The sequence below is a fragment of the Mirounga angustirostris genome, unplaced genomic scaffold (assembly GCF_029215605.1).
Source record: "Mirounga angustirostris isolate CCGP_5_RB_7025 unplaced genomic scaffold, mMirAng1.0.hap1 SCAF_7, whole genome shotgun sequence".
Taxonomy (NCBI): Eukaryota; Metazoa; Chordata; class Mammalia; order Carnivora; family Phocidae; genus Mirounga; species Mirounga angustirostris.
In genome coordinates this window covers 118199057-118223941 of record NW_026991715.1, presented here as the reverse complement: position 1 = coordinate 118223941, position 24885 = coordinate 118199057, and the positions used below count along the sequence as shown (strand labels likewise).

General features: G+C 39.4%; 1 protein-coding gene across 1 annotated transcript in view; it reads right to left on the bottom strand.

The window, feature by feature from the left end:
* The window catches only part of EMB (embigin), a 48457-nt gene extending 23933 nt beyond the window's left edge, over nt 1-24524 (bottom strand). Inside the window, exons 1-3 of the mRNA XM_045903581.2 lie at nt 24317-24524; nt 12191-12280; nt 10893-10982 (exon numbers count right to left, since the gene is read on the bottom strand). Of these exons, the coding sequence (XP_045759537.1) occupies nt 10893-10982; nt 12191-12280; nt 24317-24434 (298 nt within the window). The 5' untranslated portion in view covers nt 24435-24524. The remainder of the gene's footprint in view (nt 1-10892; nt 10983-12190; nt 12281-24316) is intronic.
* Nucleotides 24525-24885: the final 361 nt, after the last annotated feature.

Genomic DNA, 24885 nt, shown 5'->3' with positions numbered 1-24885 from the left:
GGGGAGGGGGTACTGGAACTAAGTCTCTAGATCCAACTACCAGTTTACAGGAAATACAGAGGATGGAAAAACTTGTTAAATGGCACCCCGTGAAAGCGATCGACCGAATCTAGAGTGTAAGAAAACTCAACAAGATGAACGATCTGGTGTTTTCAACAGATAAATTAGAAAAAGGAAAGAAATAAACCTAAAAATGAAAAGATACTTTAGAAACACGCCTTTAAAAAAAACAAAGTAAAACTAAATTATAATATTTAGGGATGTACACCTGTGTGATAGAACAATTTTAAAAAGCAAGGACGTGACCCCCTAAAAACCAGAACAGTGGTGGTTACTGTTAAAGGAAATAAAAGGGTTGTGTTTGGGAGAGGGCACTGCATTATGTAAACACATTTCTCAATATCCTGCTCAAAAGCGTGGCATCAGTAAAAGCAGAATGCAGAGCCAAAATGTAGAAAGAAAAAAAAAAAAACAGAACCTAAATAGCATAACATCACTTTTAATTACATTTTAAAACTTTATAAAAATGCTTCCTTAAGCAATGACCAGGTGCAAAATTTGCAAACAGTGAAGTACAGCTAGTGTGAAGTGCTCTGTGAGCACATGCCCGACATACCTAGTCGCATAATTACAGAAGTGCTGAGTTGAATTTTATGCACAAAAAGAAAGGTAAAAAACAAAACAAAACAAAAAAACCCCTAGGTATAGACAGATCTTAACAAGATTCAATTATACAGAGAAAAAACTGAAGTGGTCAAACTGAAAGAATTTGCATATTTTTGTGCATTTGCTGAGCATCTACTGCATACCAGAAATTACATTAGGTACTAGTAACAGGAGAAAATGTTTTAAGATATATCATATTTGGTCCTAAGCTTCTGTTTTCTGTAAATTTTCCTCCTTCAGCTTTAGCTCTGGGGTACCCTGAAAACCTAGGCCTGTCTTTCTGTCAAGGAAATTTACTTCGTCAATTTCATGAAGGAGTTCTCCATACAGTCTCTGTCTTCACCCCAATATAGCATATTCTGTTATCTTACCATATTACAGAAAGTGCTTTATCATAGGTTAAAAATGGCCTTAACTGTCTAACCTGACTACCTCTTTTCCTTCCTTGTGGGAGACAGACCATCTACCAAAGTCTGTAGACTTTGGTAATGTAACAAATACTTTCTTCCACTGTGACTATGAAAGAGAATAATAAAGGGAACCAAATCTATGTTGACAGAGGAATAATTCTTCAAAGGAATGTTACATTAAGAAATTGTTGATAGAGCATTGTTATTGATGACTTAAACCTGCTTTCTATATATTGGATCTCCCCTAAATGCGAAAATTCTTTCATATCTTGCAAAACTCTGCTCAGTTGTTGCTTCAGGGACAAAGCCTTTGCAGATTTCTTGAGTTGTTTCCCCAGGTCTGAGCTGAGTGTCACTCATTACTGCTGGCCTCTGCCCAGCCCGGGTTTACATTGGCAAAGCCACCTTGCTCAGAATTGAGGAGACCCAGGCCTTGCTGTAGGCCATGGAGTTGCCAGAGGTTCTGATCACCCAGAGAAAGCTATTGTGACCCTTGCATTATTTCTTGGGCACCCTGTGGGGGTTGAATACAGACCATCTTTCTTGTTGGGAGGGCTGGCAAGAAGACAAGACCGCATTATCACTCCTAGCAGGAGGCATTACAGAGGTATTTACATTCCAGAAGGGGACTCCAGGGCACCACACTCTTTTCAATGATGTGGCTCACTGGAGCCTCTTAAAATATCGGGAAGTTAAAATATGAACGATCACCTCCATGTCATAAGGGAACAGCCCCGTGTCAGGTTCCTTGCCTGAGGTGACTCACAGGGCAACACCACGTATCTTTATGTTGGACACCTCAGCTTCCTCATTTGTAAAATGGCACAAGACATATTTCACGAGACTACAGAAAGGATTAAATGAGCTATCATAAGATATATTAATTGCTGAATAATTTCCCACTTAACTTCCTCTCAATATTGATCTCACTGGGGAATATAACAAAAGCTATCAGGTATTGCCTGAAGTTCCATATTGCTCATATCATTTAATCTTTACAGCAATTCTATAAGTACAATTTTTATCATTCCTACTTCATAGAGGAGGAAGCTGAAGCAAAGAAAGGTTAACTATCTTTCCCTAGATCATATATCATGATAATGACCGATATGAATACAAATTTGGGTGTGGCTGAGTCCAGATTCTCATAACCAACTATGTGTACCAACTCCCAAAGATATGAAATTCTCATGACAATGAAATTAACTTCCTCATCACTTTCAAACTATTGAACTGAGGTTTTATTTTTTTTTAAGATTTTATTTATTTATTTGAGAGAGAGCATGCGAGCACGTGCACAAGCAGGGGGCGGGGGCGCAGAGAGAGGGACAAAAAAACTCTGGACTGAGCACGAAGCCTGATGCGGGGCTTGATCTCATGACCCTGAGACCATGACCTGAGCCGAAATCAAGAGTTGGTACCTAACCGACTGAGCAACCCAGGCGCCCCTAAACTGAGATTTTAAATGAAAGAAAATATTAAGAGAAGATGAAATAAATTTATAATACAGCAATGTGATGGTAGACAAATGGTATGATCAACATATTTTAAACATTCACACTTTGAACTAAATGATTCTATTAAAACTACACTGAAGCCTCTCTCTAAGTCAGGCCAGGTTCCAAGCTCTAATCGTTACCTCCTTGTTTCTTGTAATACTTCGCAGATGCTTCTGCAGCTTGCTTTCCTATCAGAAAATCAAAAATATGTGAAAAGTTTTACCTCTAACTTTAAAATATTTTGTAATTAGCCAACAAACTAGTATGTCCATTGAACTCAACGGACAATGTTTCAACTTCCCCAAAACCGTAACTGCAATGCATTTCTGCTATTTAGAGGATTGCAAAAACATCCATGATATCTACATTTCTAAGACTATACCTATTTGCTCAGTTTCTGAACTATATTTTTAAGACTGTTCTTAAAGTCATACAGTAATTTACACCTGTCTCTTATTTTCATAATTAAAATTTTAAAAGTATATGGACATTTAAGCAATTTGAAATCTTCAAAGAAATGATAACAGTTAGACCTTAATGGGCCCATTTAGGAATCGTATCACTTGAAATAAGTCTATTTTGTTCCTTTATAAAAAAGAAAAAAGTGGAAAAAGCAAATGAAAATTTCTTGCATAGGACAGTGTTTCCAAACATGCTTTAAAAGCAGAAACTTTTATTTATAATAGTTAAATGTACCACAACATAAAAAACTGGCAAAATGGGACAATTCTGGCTGAGGCAGAGAGAGGAAATACGGAGCTTTCCTCTATTTTACCATAGAAGTCAGTGAGGTCCCATGTTATATCCTAAAATATAGATGGAACATCTAGAATCTTTATAGAAATAATTCAGATGGCCACTCTAACATGAAGCCAACACCCCCGTGTAAAAGTGAAACATTCAATCCTATTTTTAACATGTTGCTCCATTTATATGATGCTCCTTACCATATGGATTTTAACTAAGTTTATAAAATAACTCCTCTGAATAAGAATAAAACACATATATCTTAAACTTCATATTCAAAATTTGTACAATAACCAAAGAAATGTGTTCCTTGATTCTTATAATTTTCACCTCCTCCCAAATTAAATTTCATTCATGATCTTTTTTTTCACTGAATCTATCAAGTTATTTACATGCATCTGATCAGCGCAGTACTGATGTGATAGAGTCTAAAATACCCGTGGTTCCTGAATTCCATAGCTTAGAATAGAAAATCACCAACGTGCACAGGAAACCCAAAGGTTGTAAGCCTAACCTGAGTATAAAATAGTGTATGGGTCTGTATGTATATGTGTGTCTACACAATATACACATATATGCACATAATCTCAAAGTCCTCCCTTGAGAATCCCTCGAGACCTAGGAACTGTGTGGCTGGTGTTATATAAGGACAGCTTATTCTCAAACTTTTGGGAATTTTATGCAGGCAGCAGCAAAAGGAAGGGAAATACTAGGAAATGTGGATGGCTTCTACACAAATGAAGCTGGATTTACCAAACATAATTCAAAGCTTCAGCAATATTATGGAAAATGTTCTTAGATTAGCCAAGAAAAGATGCTGGCTGAATTTCATTAAACAAAGTTCCTGCTGGTCACAATTTTCCTCCATTTCCATTAGTACCAGGTATAATGGTTATTTCCCTACTTTCTAAACTGATTTAAAATTATTTCAAAGAAAAATTTAAAAGGGACATGGTTCCATTTGAATTTTAGAAAGGCACATTTCTTCTTGTTTTCAACAATGTGGTCTTTAATTTGAGGGTATAGCATTGAGTAATAATCCACCAATTAGATACATTTTTCTACAACATAAAGAATAGGACAGTATTGCAACAACTTTTCATATCAGTTAGAGAGAAAATACAACTAACAGTTAAACTGTTTTAGCAATTAAATAGATTACTATTATTTCCAAATAATTAACACAAAGTTAATCCAACACTCTGGTAGTGGACTATTATATTTTTGGATAACCAGAATCTGAAAACCCTTCCCCTCTGTGTAAGTTTTAATGAGAAGTAAAGCCCCCTCAGTCACTATGTAAGCCAAAAATATTCCTTCTAACTCTCTGAGGCTAAGGGCAATGCCATTTGACTAATCATATCCTCCCACCTAGGACTTTAAAGTTAGAGGGAATGACTTAAGGACCTAGGCAAAATTGAGAAATTAATCACAACAAGCAATGGCAAATGTCTAGCAGTGATAAGGTGTCATTTCTTCATTTACCCATTCATTCAACACTTATTTACTGAACACCTGATACATGCCTTTCACTTACCCATCCATTCACAACTGTACTAAAAATCTACTACGTGCCTTTACCCTGAGCATTGATATCAAGAGTACAGTACTAGCAACAATATCTTTTCTTTTTATTATGTTATGTTAATCACCATACATTACATCATTAGTTTTTGATGTAGTGTCCTATGATTCATTGTTTGCGTATAACACCCAGTGCTCCATGCAGAACGTGCCCTCCTCAATACCCATTACCAGGCTAACCCATCTCCCCACCCCCCTCCCCTCTAGAACCCTTAGTTTGTTCTTAACCAAACTATGTCAAGGTTTCTTGCTGTCTTTCCTCCTTAGGTCTTTGGCATATTCTAGAATTTGGTTTCCATTCTAATCATAAAACTAGGGAAATAGGAAACACAGGGGAAAAACTTCTTGACATTGGTCTGGGCATTGATTTCATGGATATGAGCCCCAAAGCATAGACAACAAAAGCAAAAATAAATATGTAGAATTAATCAAACTAAAAAGTTTCTGCATAATAAACACTCAACACAGTAAAGAGGCAACTTACAGAATGGAAGAAAATATTTGCCAACCATAATCTGATAAGGGGCTAATATCCCCAATATATAAGTAACACAACAACTCAAAAGCAAAAAAACAAATAACTCAATTTAAAAATGGGCAAAGGACCTGAATAAACATTTCTCTAAAGAAGAGATATAAATGATCAACAGATACCTGAGAAAAGAGAGCTCTTATACACTGCTGGTGGGATTGTAAATTGGTATAGCCATTATGGAAAACAGTATGGGGCTTCCTCAAAAAACTAAAAATAGAACTGCCATATGATCCAGCAATCCCATTTCTGGGTATATATCTAAAGGAAATGAAATCAGGATCCCAAGGGATATTTGCACTGCCATGAACACTGCAGCATTGTTTATGAGAGCCAAGATGTGGAAACAACCCAAGTGCCCACAGAAAGAAGGATGCGCAAAGAAGATGGACTATTACTCAGGTATGAGAAAGAAGGAAACTCTGCCTTTTACAATAATGTGAATGAACCTGGAGGACATAACGCTAAGTGAAACAAGCCAGACAGGGAAAGGCAAATACTGCATTTTTTCACTTATATGTGGAATCTAAAAAAATAAAGAAAAAAGTTGAACTTATTGAAACAGAGAGTAAAAGGATGGTTACCAGAGACTGAGGGACTGGGGGAAATGGGGAGATGCTGGTCAAAAAGTACAAAGTTGCAATTATGTAGGATAAGACTAGAGAGCTAATGTACAGGCATGAAGACTCTACTTAATACTACTGTGTTGAACACTGGAAATATGCTAAGATAGTAGATTTCAGGTAAACTAATCATACAAAAAAATAAGTTTGTGAGATGATATGTTAATTAGTTGACGGTAGCAACATTTCACTATATATGTATATCAAGCCATCATGTTGTACACCTTAGGTACATATAATTTTTACTTTTAGATACTTTTCATTTATTTATTTATTTTTATTTTTTTAAAAGGTTTTATTTACTTATTTGACAGAGCACAAGCAGGGAGAGCAGGAGAGGGAGAAGCAGGCTCCCCGCTGGAGAGCCCAATGTGGGACTCAATCCCATGACCCTGGGATCATGACCCGAGCCAAAGGCAGAAGCTTAACCGACCGAGCCACCCACGTGCCCTAAATACTTTTTAAAAAGGAAAAAAATTAATGTAATAGGAATCCTAACTCAAATGAGATCTAAATTATAGGTGATAATACAATATCATAAAATCATTAAGTCTCCTCCAAATTATTCTACAAATTTAGTGAAAAATCAGTCAAAATCCAAGAAGTATTTGTTGTGGAACTTGATTCCAAAAAAGTCTACATGAAAGAGTGAAAATGTAGGACATTGGAAAACCTGTTAAAATAAAAAAGAACAAAGATATAAAGCTGTATCATAATGTTTCAAAAAAAATAATATTAATGTGTTAATGATGCTGCAAAATACCAAGAAATTAGGTAGAATTTTCTGGATTGCAAGCTGGAAACTATTAGTGGTCAGGAAGTCAAGTTAATAGTTATCACCAAATTTGTTTTTTAAAGGATTGAAAAAGAAGAAACTACCAGTGTAACACACCTGTGAGGTGTGGGTGTTGCTTAACAAACATTTGTTTAGTGTGTGTGTGTGTTTGCCCATGTGTGTGCATGGGTGGTAAATCAGGTTATAAGATAAATTTATTTCTTACTTTGCCCAACTCTATAGAATGTTTGAAAAACATTGAAACAATAAAGGAACAGAACAGCACATAGGAATTTGGAATATGATTAGGGTGATATTTCAAAGGCGTAGGAAAAAGGAGAACTATTCAGTACAGGGTGTTGAGACCTTGGCTATCTATATAAAAATAATAATATAATAAAGTTAGTGACCTTTCACACACAGTACATAAAACTGTATTTCAAAAGGATTAAAAACTGAAGGGTAAAAAACTATGAAAATACTTCTGTAAAAATGATAGGAGAAAACAAAACAATGAAACTTCTTCACAATAAAAAACACCATGTAAATGTTTAAAGACAACTGGGAGACAATATTTGCAATTTCAATAAAAAGTATAAATTAGTATTTAAAATGTATAGCTGTCTCACATCAGTTTAAAAATATATAAACACAGCAGGAAAATGGATATGGGATATTAACACCCACACACACACACATATATATAAGTATGTCCAATTCCAAAACACAAATTAAAACAACAGTGATACAGCTTTTAGCACTCATGCTGGCAAAGATGAAAGAGTTTAATAGTATCAAGTGGTGCTGGTCAGAAACTAAGGAGGATGATAGTCAAATATGAGAGTGAGGGAAAAGGTAAACTGTTACTTTGGAGGGCAACTTGCAAGTATGTATTAAGATTAAAATGCAGGTGCCTGGGTGGCTCAGTCATTAAGCGTCTGCCTTCAGCTCAGGCCATGATCCCAGGGTCCTGGGATCGAGCCCCGCATCGGGCTCCCTGCTCTGCAGGGAGCCTGCTTCTCCCTCTCCCACTCCCCCTGCTTGTGTTCCCTCTCTCGCTGTGTCTCTCTCTGTCAAATAAATAAATAAAATCTTTAAAAAAATAAAATAAATAAAATGCACATAACTTCTAATTCAGCAATTCAACCCTGTGGCATTTATCTCCTAAAGGAACACACACAGTCATTCCCAGAGAGAGATATGTAGAAAGAAGTGTTCATTATTGAATGGTTTACAATAGAAAAAAATTTAAACAAACTAGGGTCCATTTAGAGGAAAATGTCTAAGAAAACTGGTATGTTTATACTGTGCACACAAGTAAAAGAAATAAGGTATGTCCATGTAATATGGCTAGATCTCAAGAATTAACACTGATTGACAATAAAAAATATTCAAAACAATACATATGGATTTAAACCACTAATATTAAAGAATACAAAACAATGTTACATAGTACTCTATGAACAGAGGTTACCCCTGGAAAGAGTTCAGCTGAGACAGAAGTAGAGGGTGGTCAAAAGGGTTTTGACTTCCTCTGACAAGTTGAGTTTTCATCCCCAGAAATTCTATTTGGCTATTTTTCAAGCATGCTTTATCTTTTTTTTTTTTTTTGATAGCATAATATTTTTTTCTCTTTTAATATTTCTTCTTTTATAACTCCACCTACTATTTCTGTAATCTGAAGTTCTGGACAATCCAATCCTACTGTTCCTTAGTTGACTCTCAGTCTTGGGGTCTACGTCACTGTATTTTATATTTGGGAGCCAGTCCTCAGTCCAGATTCCATAGCCAGAGCAAGCAATGTGTCCTTCCATAAATGTTTTTCATTCGCTTTCCTGCAGACCCAGGGTCATGTTTGTGTTATTTCTCAGCTTGCAGCCTCCTATATAACACAGGTACTGTAAATTTGCAATCTAACTGTCACTGAGGGCAGGGCTTTGACTTTGAGTACTCAGGGGAGTCTTTGTATTTGATTCAGAGCAAGGCTAAAACCAGGAAGCCAACTTATCATGGCCTTGTGTTGATCCACTGTTGTTGCCCATCTCTCCCCTCCTCCCAGGTCGAGCCTTTTTCACTGTCTTTATAGCCTTCTGGGGGTTTTCAGTTCCAGTTTTCTGGAAAGATCAGCTTTCTGGGGATTTTCAGTTCCTGCTCCCCTCCTCGCCTAGATTCAAGGCCTTGTTCTTAGATCTGTGGCTCTTAGAACTCAAATGCCCTGTCGACAAACACAAGGAACACTAACATGACTTCAATTTGTACAGGCGTGATGCCTGGTCACCCAGTTTTGGTCAGCAGAAATTGTCTTAATTTTTTGTATTTAGCTAAATATTTAAAGGAATGTTTGCAATATTTTAAATTTTCTAGGTGTGATAGGAGGGTTTTCAGATTCTCTAACTTACTATATATTACTACAAATAAAATGTTTCAATATTTTTAAACATCAACTCACTTTTACTTATAAATTAAAAATGCTAAATACATATCGGAGAAACCAAAATAGTATTTCTCTGTATGTGCCTTATTGAAGATGAAGATTTTGACTTAATTCTTAAAGACTGAGAAGATTTTGAACATAAGCAGCAGACAAGGGAAGGAATGGGATTATAACCGATCTGGTTCCCTATCCCACAACCCACTTACACTAGGAGGTCCCATGGCCTGCTACTTAGCACCATCATCTAACTTTTTGGTGAGATTCAATGTTAACAACCACTTTTTTGAGAGAGAGAGAGAGAGAGAGAGAGAGAGCATGCATGAACAGGAGAGCAAAGGGAGAGGGAAAGAGACAATCTTAAGCAGGCTCCATACTCAGCACGGAGCTTGACTCGGAGCTTGATCTCACAAGGACAACATAGAAATATATGCAAAATCAAGTAAACAATAATAAAACAACATGAAAACATTCCACTCATAAAGGAGGTTAAAAATCCTAGCGACGGCAATAAGAAGAAAGCCTGTGGTTCCTAGTAAGCATAAATATATCTTCAGATTTAACTTCTGTATTTCAGGAAGGCAGTTCCTAAGACCAAACTTTTTGATGGTAAGGCAACCAGAACAACCCACACGGAAATGCAAACCATGTCGACCACAGCTTGGAAATCCAGTCTTTCAAAAGGAACGTCAAATCTTTTCTTTTGTAAAATAAAAACAATCCAGACTTATCTACGAAGAGATTTTATTCAAAAAGCCTATTGCAATAAGGAAGATGCTCCAAAGATATGTCTGCACGCATCTCAACATCAAACAGAAACGCTTTCCTCTTATAGGGAGGGGTAAGCAGGCTAGCAGGAACTTTTGAGAGGAAATGGGATAAACTAGTGGGGGGAAGCAGGATGCATGATCAGGTGGTGGTCAAGCATTAGCGCTTGCTCAGACTTGGGCCAAATCAAAGCTCAGGGGCCTGGGAGGAAGAAACAACGTGACTAACATTTGATCAAGCTAAGGCAGAAGGTAACCACCAGACAACTCTGAACACTCAGTCTCTTCATAACAGCAAGAATACTGGTTTTAATAGTAGTATTACAATATCACTTCTTGGCCTTTTGGCTAAGATCAAGTGTAATAGTAGTATTACAATAAAAGAGTAGTTAGGAGTTAAACCCTCCAAACAGGTTAAGTAAATAACCAACTAAAAAGTCCACCTTTTTTCTCTCTTCCTGGACACCTAACCCTTTCTTCCCCAGGGTCCTTCCTGGGGAAGTAAGGGGTATGTTGCTGCCAACATGACCCAGATAGTCAAAGGATTTGCAAACTTATGTTCTCATAGGGATCTCTCTTCAAGAAAACTTTCATCTGACAGAGGAAATCAATAACTAGAACATGAAAACATGGCTTCAAAAATTATTTGAGGGACGCCTGGGTGGCTCAGTCGGTTAAGCGTCTGCCTTCAGCTCAGGTCATGATCCCGGGGTCCTGGGATCGAGTCCCGCATCGGGCTCCCTGCTCCGCGGGGAGCCTGCTTCTCCCTCTGCCTCTGCCTCTCTCTCTCTATCTCTCATGAATAAATAAATAAAATCTTTAAAAAAAAAAAAATTATTTGAAAGGCAACACATTTACCAGTCAGTGATATGCTATGACTCCCCAAGGAAAGGTTAGAATATTTTGTCATCATTTCTTCTCGGATGGGTAGAGTCGTAGGAGGTGAAGCTGTAAGAAAAAGAAAATGTGATTGCAGGTTATTATCAAGATGAAATGACTACAAGCTAGTTTGTAGCAGCTGAAATGCTACATTGTATACAATTAATGAAAAATAAAATTAATTTTAAAAAATAACATAGGAGTGTTGTTGTAAGTGTTTTTTTAAAAAGGTCTTATTTATTTATTTATTTGACACAGAGAGAGAGAGCATGAACAGAGGGAGGGGCGGGGAGCAGAGAGCCCTACTCGGGGCTTGATCCCAGGACCCCGGGATCACAACCCGAGCTGAAGGCAGATGCTTAACCGACTGAGCCACCCAGGCGCCCTGTAATTACTTTTTACAATCAAGAATAAACTCCAAATATCGGAATAGAGACTGAGAACAAACAGGAGTTGTACAAAATCATAAAAAATTATTCTACCAAAAAAGGGCAGTGCAAACATTCCTTCGGTATCAGATGGGAGATAGGGGAAGCATACCTTTCATTCATAGGAGAAAGAGAGAAACAGTTCTTAAGACTAAAGGACAGTTAAAGACTGGACAAGTAACTGGATAAAACATGTTACTGACTCAGTAAATGCGTTTACAATACTTTAAATTCTAATTATACCTGTAACATTGTTCCTAAAATAGACAAGTACTCTTACTCATTTAAAAAATCTGAGATTGGGCGCCTGGGTGGCTCAGTTGGTTAAAAAATCTGAGATTACTTTTGAACCACTGGAATCCAAAACTGTGAAAAAGAAAGCCGAGCTGAGCTTCAGTGCAGAATGCTTTACTTATTTTTCCATAGCACTGTCATCGACTCAATTGATAGCATCTTTGATTTCCCTGCCTAAAGGTCTTCCAGTGGATACACGAATTCCCCCTTCAATGCAAAGAGATTTGAATGGATGCACCAGCAAAAACTGATGAAAACGTAAGAGTCTCTGCCAATTGAAATGAACCTTCCCTTCTTCTCAGGTGTCCTTCTTCTACAGAGTCCTTCTTAGGCTCCCACGTCTGACCAGCCGCCCCCTCCCAGCACACAGAGCACACTGCCTTCATTGCGGTAGACTCCCACATCCTATGTTCTAATTGTATGAGGTAATGGCGTGTTTCTCCCACCAGACCATGAGTAAGGATTAATAATTTATGAGGCAAAATGCAATGGCTTACTTAAAAATAAAAACTTCTGGGGGCATTGTATTATTTGAAAGGCAACAAACACATTTACCAGTCAGTGATATGTTATGACTCCCCAAGGAAAGGTTAGAATATTTTGTCATCATTTCTTCTCGGATGGGTAGAGTCGTAAGAGGTGAAGCTGTAAGAAAAAGAAAATGTGATTGCATATTATTATCAAGATGAAATGACTACAAGCTAGTTTGTAGCAGCTGAAATGCTATATTGTATACTATTCGTGAAAAGGAATGTTTTCAGGAAGCTCTGAGGAACTAGATCTCATACATTCACAGATATTCAGACATATATTGGGCTATTAAATGCGACCACATTTCCAACTTTTTCTATGTTCTTTTCTTTACTGAAAAATCCCTGATTTACATCAAGTAGCTTAAAAAAATTATTTTGTTATCCTACCATTTGTAGTTTCTTTATAAAACATAAATGAAGACACTGAAGAATTAAATAAGAGTGCCAGGAAAAAGACATGAAGAGGCAGAAAGAAGATGAGTGAACAAAGAGAGACAGAGAGACCATAATAAAGGGCATAAAACGAGGAGAGAGAAGAGAAAATGGCTGCACAGTGAGAGTTTCTGCTGTTTTCCAGCTACAGTTACAGACTGGGTTACCCTCTACCAAACTGACTTGTGGTTCTCCTCTGTCGCTTCTCTCATCTTTTCAAAACCTTTACTGAAAAAAAAAAAGTTTCCATTTCCTCCCTCCCACTCTCCTCAAAACTGCTTCTTCTTCTTCTTCTTTTTTTTTTTTTTTTGTACACTGGCTACTGTTCTTTGACTGTGAGGCACCAGAACCTACCTCCCATAAACACCACCCCAACTCTATCAAGTAAGTCAGAAAAGGGGAAAAGGCTTATGACTGTAGTCTTGGCTGCATTCTTAAAACTTCTCATTCTCATTCAGTTAAATTAAACCTGAGCCTTTTTTATTTCACTTTCTTAATACTCTGCTCAGAAACTTACTCCTAGTGCAAAATTAGATTTCCAGTTCTTTTCTTATGTGTATGAAAAATATTATCAAAGTTAGTGATCACCTTTGTTGCCTCAGCTTATGCACAGCTTTTATAATATTGCCTAATAAAAATATCTACCTAGCAGAACCTCGCTCTCCAGTAAGCTGTGTTCCAAAGGCTTGATCACTTCTAAAGCAGCTTTGGAAGGTGGAGTGCACTTTCTCATAAAGTAATCCTTTAATGAATTTAATATGTAAATCATAGCACCCTCTGACAGTGATTACACAGGAAAATATGCCCTGAGTTTCTCACCGGGCTATCAAGAATACAGAACATTTCTTCCACTCACATCTAATATTCATTCATTCATATTCTTTCTGTCTCCATCTCTCTCTGTCTCTCTCTCTGTCTCTCTCTCTCTCTCACACACACACGCATGCACACATGCACACACACATACACACACAGCCAAAAAGGTTCCTATCAACATTCTTTTTCTAATGAAAAAAATTGTTTTTCCATTCTTGGGCATAGCTCACTTAGAGGTTGTATTTAAGAGGAAATATCTCAGGAAGATGAAAGCAGATGCTATTGACTTACAGATAGGAAGCCAGGAGGGTGCGGATGGGAAGGAATGAACTGTTCTACATCATCCGTTCTGTGAAACTTGCAAAACATAAGCTTTGATATCTTTGTTTCCTTGCTAAGGAGTTCTCTTTTCTTGGCCTAGCCTCCTGCAGAGCTGAATATAATTGTAAGGGTTCTCATCACACTCTTTATGCCTAAAACAAGCCCATAATCCTTCAAGATGGTCTAATATCATTTATTCATATTATTAGTAGTATTCACACTATCAACAGCAATAAGAAAGTGACATAAGCTGAAAAAAGGTGTTTTATTCCTTCTTATTTTATTTAAATAAGTGAATATAGAGAGAGCATCTGATACATGCTTGATGCTGGTAAGGAGTATGAAGCTGAGTAAACTTGGTCCCTACAGGGCCACATGGATCATAATAATATCAATTTAGGCCCACAGTTTGTAACTGAAAGTCATTAAAATTTCAGAGTGCCACCCATTCACAGTATTGACTATAACTAGCCCATGTATTTTCCAACTTGGCAGGTGAGCAGCAGAGGATGAAGCCTGATTTACATCTTTTTTTTTTTTTAAGATTTTATTTATGTATTTGACAGAGACACAGCAAGAGAGGGAACACAAGCAGGGGGAGTGGGAGAGGGAGAAGCAGGCTACCCATGGAGCAGGGAGCCCGATGCGGGACTAGATCCCAGGACCCTGGGATCATGACCTGAGCCGAAGGCAGACGCTTAACAACTGAGCCACCCAGGCGCCCCCTGATTTACATCTTTGAGAGACTCTGAAGGTGGAACAGAGGTGGAGACAATGTCACAGAGATGAGCTCAGGGGCTGGGGTTATTTTGCCATTTCTCAATATTAGGACTGGATGGGAGAGCGTACTTGTATTAGGAGAAAAGAAGAGAGGTCCAGACGTGGCCTGGGCAAAATCTAAGCTTACAGAAGCTGACGGAATAGGAGGGAAAAGAAAAGCCAAGCTTCAGAGGAGGAAAGTTTGGGTAGCTCCAGAATATACTAGGTGTTATGACCACTTCCCACCGCCAGTCCATATATTAAAAACACAGACATCCATAAACCAGCCACGACCTGTCCCCTAACTTCATATCCCCTCTAAAGCATTTATCTTGATCAGGCTCCAGATTCCACTGAACAAGCCCCAAGTGCAGAAGAACATGTGTCACTCTTGTGATTTTTTTTGCCTTCGGGAAAAGTCCCTTCAAGAGGCAATGTATACAAACGTCTTGAGTAGAAAAAGCAGGGCCGTCTATGGAAGGTACTAGAATATAAAAGTGAGAAGTTCTTTGCTTGGCCAAGATAAAAAAAAATATATATATATATATTTTTTAATCAAAGAAGTGGGAATGTAAACTTTATTGCTTTCCGTACGAGGACAACTGGCAGGAGGCGGAGATTGGTGTTTAAAAGGAAATTGGCAGGAGAGTCAGGAAGATGTGGTTTGAATACATCCCCGAAAGGATTAGGCTGTCACGAAAAGAAACACAAAATGGAGAGGCAGGAATTTGGGATCCTAATCCAAGTTCTGCCTGTCTTGTTACTCGGGGTTTCATTTCATGGAGAAGAGAGGGAGGATCAGAAGAGTCTAATATTGAGTGATGGTGTCAAGATCATAGCATACATTCCTCAAGTTATCACACTCACCCCTCTCTTAATCATTGCAGGAAACTTTCCACCCAGCCTTCTCTTACAGTCAGTGGCAAAACTGCCACATAAAAAAGTAACATCTAATAGTTTTTCTAAAGATTAAAGATTTTCCTCCCTCTGCAGGGGCGATGGGCCATGAGGGTGTCACATCAAAGAGCTGAATAACAACCTAATTTTCACCTATTACTAGTTCATGTGAAATAGCAAAACAGTCTCTACTTAAATATCTTTCACATACTACATTTTAAAATAGACATTGCTAGATGGGTTTATAATTTATGCTATTAAAATTTTTAAAAGAAATAAACATGCTATAATTTCTACTTAAAATATTAATGTAACGGGGCACCTGGGTGGCTCAGTCGTTAAGCGTCTGCCTTCGGCTCAGGTCATGATCCCAGGGTCCTGGGATCGAGCCCCACATCGGGCTCCCTGCTCAGCGGGAAGCCTGCTTCTCCCTCTCCCACTCCCCCTGCTTGTGTTCCCTCTCTCGCTGTGTCTCTCTCTGTCAAATAAATAAAAATAAAATCTTTAAAAAAAAATATTAATGTAACATTTTTACATATTTAATTCCGGAGCTCCATTTTAATTGAAGTAAATTGGGAAGGAAAAAAAAAAGAGGATAAGTAACACTAGAACACTGCCTTGGGTCTCTAGATTTACTTTTCTCTAAATGGGAAAATAAGTTCAATCATACCTCTGTTTAAGAATAAGCATTTTCTCTAAATTCCCCCCAAACATCTTTATTATATTTTATGATTTTGGAAGGGTCTAGACTTCATTTAGAAAAAGGTGTAAGTAAAAGCTATTACTAGGATAAATATCACTCTCTTTTTCTCTCTCCCCCATATAATGCACTGATTGCTATCAATATGCAGAATTAACAATGTTTTTAATAAATCTTAATTTTAGCATTCTTATACACAGTATTATGAATGTGCAGCCCAATTACAAAAACACTATAACTTAGGAGTGGATAATATATACTATTTAGGATAATATATACTATTTAGAAAACAGAGGTTTGGAATTCAGAATATATTTCCTCATGGAAGCAATGCTATATATAACCACAAGATCCCATGCCAAATTGTAAAAGCGATTTAAGCCATGATACGGCTAAACTGTAGCATTAAAATATCCAAGTACAAATATTTCTAATAAACAGTGCTTTCAGAGTTCTACTTCTGGAATCTAGAAATATAGTATTCCTATCCTGTCTGTAATGGCAACAGTAGAAAGAAGAGAAGGGGAGAATGAGGCTATCTTGATTCCCAGACACTATAATCCACAGGGAGTTTGTCAAGAAAAGAGAAAAGAAGGTTTGGCAAGAAAATAAATTCCTGATGGGGACATTTATAAGTCAGACTTTCTAAGTCAGGGACAGATTAAAAAAACAAACAGGAAGCTCATATTTTTTCTACATAGAATTAGAACCATTGGGCAAAAAGACCATTTTTAGGGGCGCCTGGGTGGCTCAATCGGTTAAGCGTCCTACTCTTGATTTCGGCTCAGGTCATGATCTCAGGGTTGTGAGATCGAGCCCTGCGTTGGGCTCTGTGCTGGGCACGGAGCCTGCTTAAGATTCTCCCTCTCGGGCGCCTGGGTAGCTCAGTTGGTTAAGCGACTGCCTTCGGCTCAGGTCATGATCCTGGAGTCCCTGGATCGAGTCCTGCATCGGGCTCCCTGCTCGGCAGGGAGTCTGCTTCTCCCTCTGACCCTCCCCCCTCTCATGTACTCGCTCTGTCTCATTCTCTCTCTCTCAAATAAATAAATAAAATCTTTAAAAAAAAAGATTCTCCCTCTCCCTCCCCCTCTGCCCCGCCCCTCACTCCACTTGGGCACATGCACACACACACTCTCTTAAAAAAAAAAAAAAGGCCATTTTTAGACCAACAACCAAAAAACCTCAAGAACAATTAAAAAGCCTAATAACAAGAACAGTGTGCACTTTTACAAAGCCTTGTAAAACTGGTTTTAAACCTTGGTCATATTGAAATATAAACAAATTGATCTTTTCTTTGAAATAGGATTATTGCAATAAAATACATTTCGAAGGGTGGTGTAAAAACTCGTTTTAAACTACCTCTAAACAGTCATTAAGATATGTTAACAGTAAATCTTAGACCAAATAAAACTCTTTTTTTTTTTAAGATTTTATTTATTTATTTGACACAGAAAGAGAGATGGAGAGGGAGAGAGCACAAGCAGAGGGAGTGGCAGGCAGAGGGAAAAGCAGGCTCCCCACTGAGCAGGGAGCCCGATGCGGGACTCGATCCTAGTACCCTGGGATCATAACCTGAGCCAAAGTCAGCCGCTTAACCGACTGAGCCACCCAGGCACCCTGCCAAATAAAACTCTTAAAAAATAAAACCCCAAAGGTCTGACTAGGATTCCTGCTCTTTCTGAAGACTGTGGGTTTTTCAGATGTTTCACCCACTAGATTATTCTGGGATAAGACTTAGATTCTGTTTAGTGGTTCTCAACTGGGGCTGACTTTTGTCCTCCACAGGACATTTAGCAATGTCCGGAGGCATTTGAATGTCACAACTTGGAGAAGGTTACTACTTGTATCTAATAGGTTACAGTCGTTTCCTAGGGCTGCGAGAAAAAAAATTACCACAAATGTGGCAGCTTAAAACAATAGAAGTTTATTCTCTCATAGTTCTGGAGGCTAGAAGCCTGAAATCAAGGTGCAGGCCTTTGCCCCCTCTGAAGGCTCTGGGGAAGAATCCCTCCTTGCTTCTTCTAGCCTTGGTGGGTGCCAGCAACCCTCGGCATTCCGTGGCTTGTAGCTGCATGGCTCCCGTCTCTGGCTCCATCTTCCCTCTGAGTGTGTCTGTCTCTGTATCCAAATCTCCCTCGTTTCTTTCATAAAGACCACAGTCATTGGGTTAAGGGTCTATCCTAATCTAGTATGACCTCATTTTAACTTGATTACATCTGCAAAGACCCTCCTCTCAAATAATCACTTTCGTGGGTACACACAGTCAGGACTCAGACATAACTTTTTTGGAGACACAACACACCCACTACATAGGAGAGGCCAGAGATGCTGCGAAGCATTCTGCAATGACAATCCCCCACGACAGAGAATTATCCAGCCCCAGGTGTCAATAATGCCAAGGTTGAGAAACCCTGATTTCAAAGCAGGTACATCCTCAACTCTGATTCTTCAGTGGGATGATTTTTAATAATCTTCAAAAGGCCCTGTGGCCCCGAGGTCCTGTTCTATATACTTTAGGTGTAGATATTTTAAAGCAAGAACATTTCTTGTCACCCTTTTATGCCAGCCCCACCTTTGTCAGGGGCCTATTTTGAGAACCTTTTACGGAAAGGCACTAAGTGCTGGATGGAGTTTTGAAATGCAAACCAGGAAATCTGTGATAGCTATTAGCTAGCTCCAGACTCTTGGCTACAACATGAAAGCACTTTGGGCTTCAAGATCAATCAAATGAGATATCTAAATTCCCTTTCAGGATCTCAGAACTATGTCATTATAAGGCTATAAAAAAAGATTCTGTCTTGGGAGTAGAGATACATTAGTAATGATATAATCACAACTTTAAAAATTGCAGAAAAATGTTATTTTCAGTTAAAAGAATAACACCATTTTCAAAGATAACATTATTTCTACACTGACAATATGTTATTTGAGATATTTTATTATGCGTATACAGTGACTATGTTTTATTAGGAGTAGGGGGTTTTATTTTTAATAAAACGTTGTGAGGTTTTTTCTTTTTTTCTTTTCTTTTCTTTTTAAGATTTTATTTTAAGTAATCTCTATACCCAGCATGGGGCTTGAACTCACAATCTTGAGATCAAGAATCGCACGCTCCACTGACTGAGCCACCCAGGTTTTTTTCCTTCTACGTCACTGTGTGTCCTAGTTGTTTATTTCTACAGTTCACATTATATTGTGAAATATGGGAGGCCAATGATACAAAAGTAATTTCAAAAGAGTACAATCCAGGACAAATAGCCTTCACACTTATAATCTGTTTGAGGACAAATACTCCTTTGGAAAATGGTACTTAATTACATAAAACTGATGACAGTTTCTCAACTCTCATTATGGCTTAATGTCTAGGTTAAGTAAAGCTTTCTCAGAAAGAGTTGAAATTCTTTTTGCTTCTTTTCAAAAGATCTCAAACAAAAGAGTTTTGAGTACAGAATAAAGAATTCTTCCCCTGAACCATCTGAGAATAAGCTGCTGACCTGATGACTCATTCCCGTCTAAAACATGACTGTACATTCCCAGAAAGACCTACCCCCCCTCCACTTCATCTCAATATGGCCATTGAAGTTGGGAAATTGACATTTATGCATTACCATCTCATCCCACACCTCATCGAAGTTTCAACAAAAGTCCTGAAGATGTACTTTTCAGCCCAAGGTTGCAGTCCAGAATTACATGTTGCCCTCAGCTACCATGTCCCTTCTATTCTCCTTCACTCTGTCTCAGCTTTAGTCATTCTTGACTCTTATGACCAGTAGAGATCCCGTATGATTATTTTGTAATATAATTTGATTTGGAGTAGACCTTTGGCAAATATATCACAGAGGTGATATTGTGTTCTTCTCATTGCATACTATTAGATGGCCCATAATTTTTATTCCTCTCTTTGCTGATGGTTTTTACTTTGATCATTTGTTTAAAGAGGTATCTGCCAGGCTTCTCCATGATAAAGTCGTTCTTTTTCTCTTTTCATGAACACTACTTTATGAGATTTGTGGGAACTTACTTTAAAACTATGTAGTATTTTGTGCCTCATCAAACTTTCAATTGATTCATTTAATTAATTTATATCGGCATGTACTTATGAATACCTGTATTATTCAATGGGCATTATTCAGTGGATACTAATGGATACAAGTCCATTAGTATTATTATTTATGTTGATGCTCAATTTGTCCTAGATTTGTTCAGTGGGAGCCCTCTGGCTTTTGTATCCTTTTGACATGGCCCATCATTCTTTGAGCACTTCATTGCTCTCTGGCACAAGAGGTTCAGGGCTTGTCTTATACTTTCTCCTCCCTATTCATAAAATCAGCCATTTCTCCAGGAAGTCCCAGTTACCATTAGTAAAGAATGGTACGTAGATCAAGATCAAGATCTGACTCGTCACTATTGGGAAATCACTGCTCCACCTCAGTGGACAGAGCTAATATGTGCATGTATATCCATACACACACATATATGTAAATATATGTGACATGTATGCATTATACATATATTTACACATATATACATTTATATCTGTTTATATAGAGACATGAAAGACAGATGACAGATCTGTAGTCATGAATTTATGCCAGTGCTGTCAATCGCAATCCAACACCACAAGCTTCACTCTAGTTTTTCCTTTATTTCCTTCTTCTCTAGAGAAAAACCTGGATCCTATTATCCTTACTAGCTTTACTTATTTGCTCAGTCTCCCTGTATGCAACTAATATCCACTGTCACTGCCACTCTTGACCTCAAAGAAATGTCTTCCATACCCACTCAGGCTCTGACATCCTCCACTGCTTGCTCTTCTGCATGCTTAACCCACACCCTCTGATCAGGATCGGGCTGCCCCTGTGTAGAAGCCCCTGTCACTCTGCTCAGCTCAGAGGTTGAGATCTAGGGCCCCCCACCCTCTGCAGGAGGACCCACCTCACTGTGCTCAGGCTCTAAGACTCCACATGGGGCCATGCCCCTACCTGGATGCCCTTCGGACGTGGCTCAGCCTCTAATTCCCTGATCTGGGACCCTCTGGCTTCCTCCAACAAAGGAGGTTGCCTCCCTGCACTCCCCAACCTAATGACTATAAGACCCATTCCCAGAAGGAAGAGAAGGAGATGGAGACAAGAGGTGGGGACAAAAGAACAGGAAGAGCCAGTTGAACTAATTCTTAACAAATGTGTATATTATTTTAAATGTGATAATTTAGAGTCACAATTTTGATGCATCAGATATAACTCCATTAAAGATAAGGTTATAATCTGTTCCTTTAAACAATGTAAATGACTTGAAACTGCTAAAACACTGCTGAAGTTTTCTGCTTAGACACAGACTAACACAATGTTAAGAGTGTGTGGGTGCTTGAATAATATTTGTTCTCACAAATATTTATTGCTAGGCAGTGGCTGTGTATGTATGTGGGATGGGGAGTGTCTCTAGAAAGGAAGGTGGTTGATCAAGAGTGTATATAAGCAATGTCCTCCAGAAGCTTACAACGATCATTTCAAATGATTCCCCTGCAAACACATTTTTCAGAAGATAAACATGACCCCTTCCCTCAATTTGTTCTACTTAAGAGTAATAATAATGATGTTTAAATATTCCCATTTATCTAATATTTGCTTTTATAAAGTTACTTTACCTTTCTTATGTAATTGAAACAGCTTAAAAGAATTAAGGTGAGTCCCTGTGCCTAACTTTGAGAACTCCAAGTGTGTTAGTATGCCCTTCAGCTCCAACCAAGCATTTAGATCCATACAGCGTGCTCTGTCAGTGGTTCCAAACTTTCAAAGACATACCCAGTTGTCTCAGAGAGACAACTGTGTATTGTGTTTAAGGAAACAGGCATTGGAGGGGGCGCCTGGCTGTCTCAGTCCATAGAGCAAACAACCCTTGATCTCAGGGTCATGAGTTCAAGCCCCATGTTGGGCTCAGAGCTTACTTAAAAATATAAAAAAATAAAGAAAACAAGCATTGAAGTCAGACTGAACAATGCTAAGTTTCTAGCTCTACTACTTAAGTAATTATATATAATTGGGCCATTATTTAATATCTCTAAATTCCAATGTCCTCATCTGAAAGTCAGGGACAATAAAAGCTAACCCATAGGGTTATATACCGCACAGTGCAATGCCTGGCACATAGTTGTTATACAGTATATATAATATATAATTATATATATAATTATAACATTTTTATTATTAAAATTTGGCCCAAAGTCTTAGGCTTATAGAACACCTACTTGCAAGTAGTTCAAAGCACCTAGATAAAAAATACCCAGTAAACTTCATAATAGCCTTTAGCAAAGAGGAAACTGAATCTCACAGAGCTCCATACAGAGTCTATAAAATAAGTTTGCTTCACAATTTTTAATTCTGCCTTAAAATGAGATGCTAACTTCATAACTTTCATACAGCACATCATTCTACAATTTTTTTTTTTTAAGATTTTATTTATTTGACAGAGAGAGACACAGGGAGAGAGGGAACACAAGCAGGGGAGTGGGAGAGGGAGAAGCAGGCCCCCCGCGGAGCAGGGAGCCCGATGTGGGGCTTGATCCCAGGACCCTGGGATCATGACCTGAGCCGAAGGCAGATGCTTAACGACTGAGCCACCCAGGCACCCCTACAATTTTAACTTAAGTGTAGCTAAAAGGCCCGACTGACACTGTATACACACACAGACACTTGCCATACCTACATACGTCATCCCATTTATTTACAACTTTGCTAATTTATTCCACTTTCATTTCTTCCCTACTTTTTTCTTTAGACGTCTGCTGTGAATGTCAGTTTAAACCTGACTCCCAGCTACCAACAGTATAGATATTCACACAATGTGCACTCTCTGGGCCATTATAATTTGAAAGCAGTGGTATTCAACCCGCTTAGGATCACGTGACTAAAAATCACACGGGCGCTTTCAAAATACCTGATGTTCAGGCTAAATCCCTGGCCAACTGAATCAAAAATTTTGAGGGCAGGATCCAGCTGTTAAAGCTCCCAGATAATTCCAACATAGAACCAACTGGAGAAACCCAGTTCTAGAACTCACCCAGAATGCCATGGTCCTCAGAGCTGCAACAGTCTTAAGTGAAAAAGGAGTGAATCTAGAAATAGCCCCAAGTCCTTGACCATTCTTTGTAAGTAGTTTGAATGAAAAAGAGGTATGTGGCTAGGAAGTGGGACAAGGAAATTTAGAAACTGAAGTAACCCAAAATGTTTTGTCCAAGATGTTAACAACTAGGCCTTTTAAAGGACAGTTGTAAAAATGGAATAATCCTATCCTTTGGATTATCTTACCATCTTTATGTTACAAAAACTCTACATGCTATAAGTTCATAAAAGTGAATTCCTATGAAAGTTTGAAGATCTTGTGTAGAATATCTTAATTTTAGTTGCTGATAGGCACTATTTGCTAACCTGATTGGCAGTCCACTGTCCTAATTTTGTTAACACAAAAACCTGAATTAGAAAGTAGGTTGGATTGAGATACTTTCAACATAAAAGGTAATTATAAACAGGTGAAGCTAAAATGGCAAATTTGGTGTTGGTTTTGGTAATGTTTCGCACATAGATCCCTCTTTCAAAGTTTCTTAAACAATCAAAACAATAACCACAAAAAATTCGCTTTCAAAGACCATGGTGTATGTAAAAAAAAAAGACACACACGCACACCCAATATCCAATGAGTTGTGGGCCTCGGTTCGTTAGTTGGTTGTGGTTTGCTGTTATTTCAACTCAGTTGTAAAAAACATCCTCAAAGCAAAGCCAACCCACCTGCCAGGCAGGGAGGTGATATTTAAACCTACTACCAATTCAAGCGAAGGCAGCTGGCCTTGGAGAATGTGGCTCTCCGAAATCCTGCCGCTTTTGCGGAAACCCAGTCGCTACCTTGCTCCCGCCGGCACCCTCACACCCTGCCGCCCTCGCCCTCGGCACACCCAGACTGCCCTACTACCAACGCCCCCGACTCGCGGGGCGCTCTTGGTTCCAGATTCCATCCCTGGAGCGGAGAAGCCCCATCCGCTCCAGTCTCCTCGTCCAGCTGAGACAACCCAAGCCTGGCCAATGGGAGGAGGCGGCCGCCGCTGGCCACCCGCCGTCGCCAGCCTCCCCGCGCCTCTGCACACCAACCCTGCCCCGGCGCGTCGGCCAAGCCCTCAGCCTACCGGGACCCAGCCTCGCGCGTCCCCCCAACTCGGCCCTGTAGCCTTCGCACCTGTGGTATTGCCGTCCGCCCAGCCCCGGCGTACGGCCGCGAGGAGGCATAGGAGGAGCAGCGGCAGCTGCAGCGGCGGCGGCCCCCGGAGCCCCCGCAGGCCAGGCAGGGCGCGCATGGCGCCGGCGGGTCAGCCGCGCTCCTCGCGCACCGCCGTAGGTGGCCGAAGTTTCTGCGCACACTCGCGGGTGGCCCGGCGCCTGCTGCCTGTCCCGGGGGGCGGGACACGCGACAAAAGGCAGAGTGGGAGGGGCCCGGCCGCCCTGCCCTCCTCCCCTGAGACGCTCTCACGGCGCCGAAGCCGACCCAGGACTGCACCCAGTCCTCCATCAATTATGCAGCACGCTGACCGCAGCGGCCGCGCCCGGATGCGCAGTAGCCACCTCCGCGCCGCATCGTCTCCTGCCTCCGCCCTCCCGGCTCTAGCAGGTCTGGGCGGGAGCTTGCTAAGGACGCGGCAGGTGATGTCCAGCTCGTCTCCTGCAGGAGAGCTTGAAACTCCTAACGTGGGTGCATACATATGTATGTCTGCAGACTATCCTTTGCAGTTCGTCTGAAGCAGGGTTCAC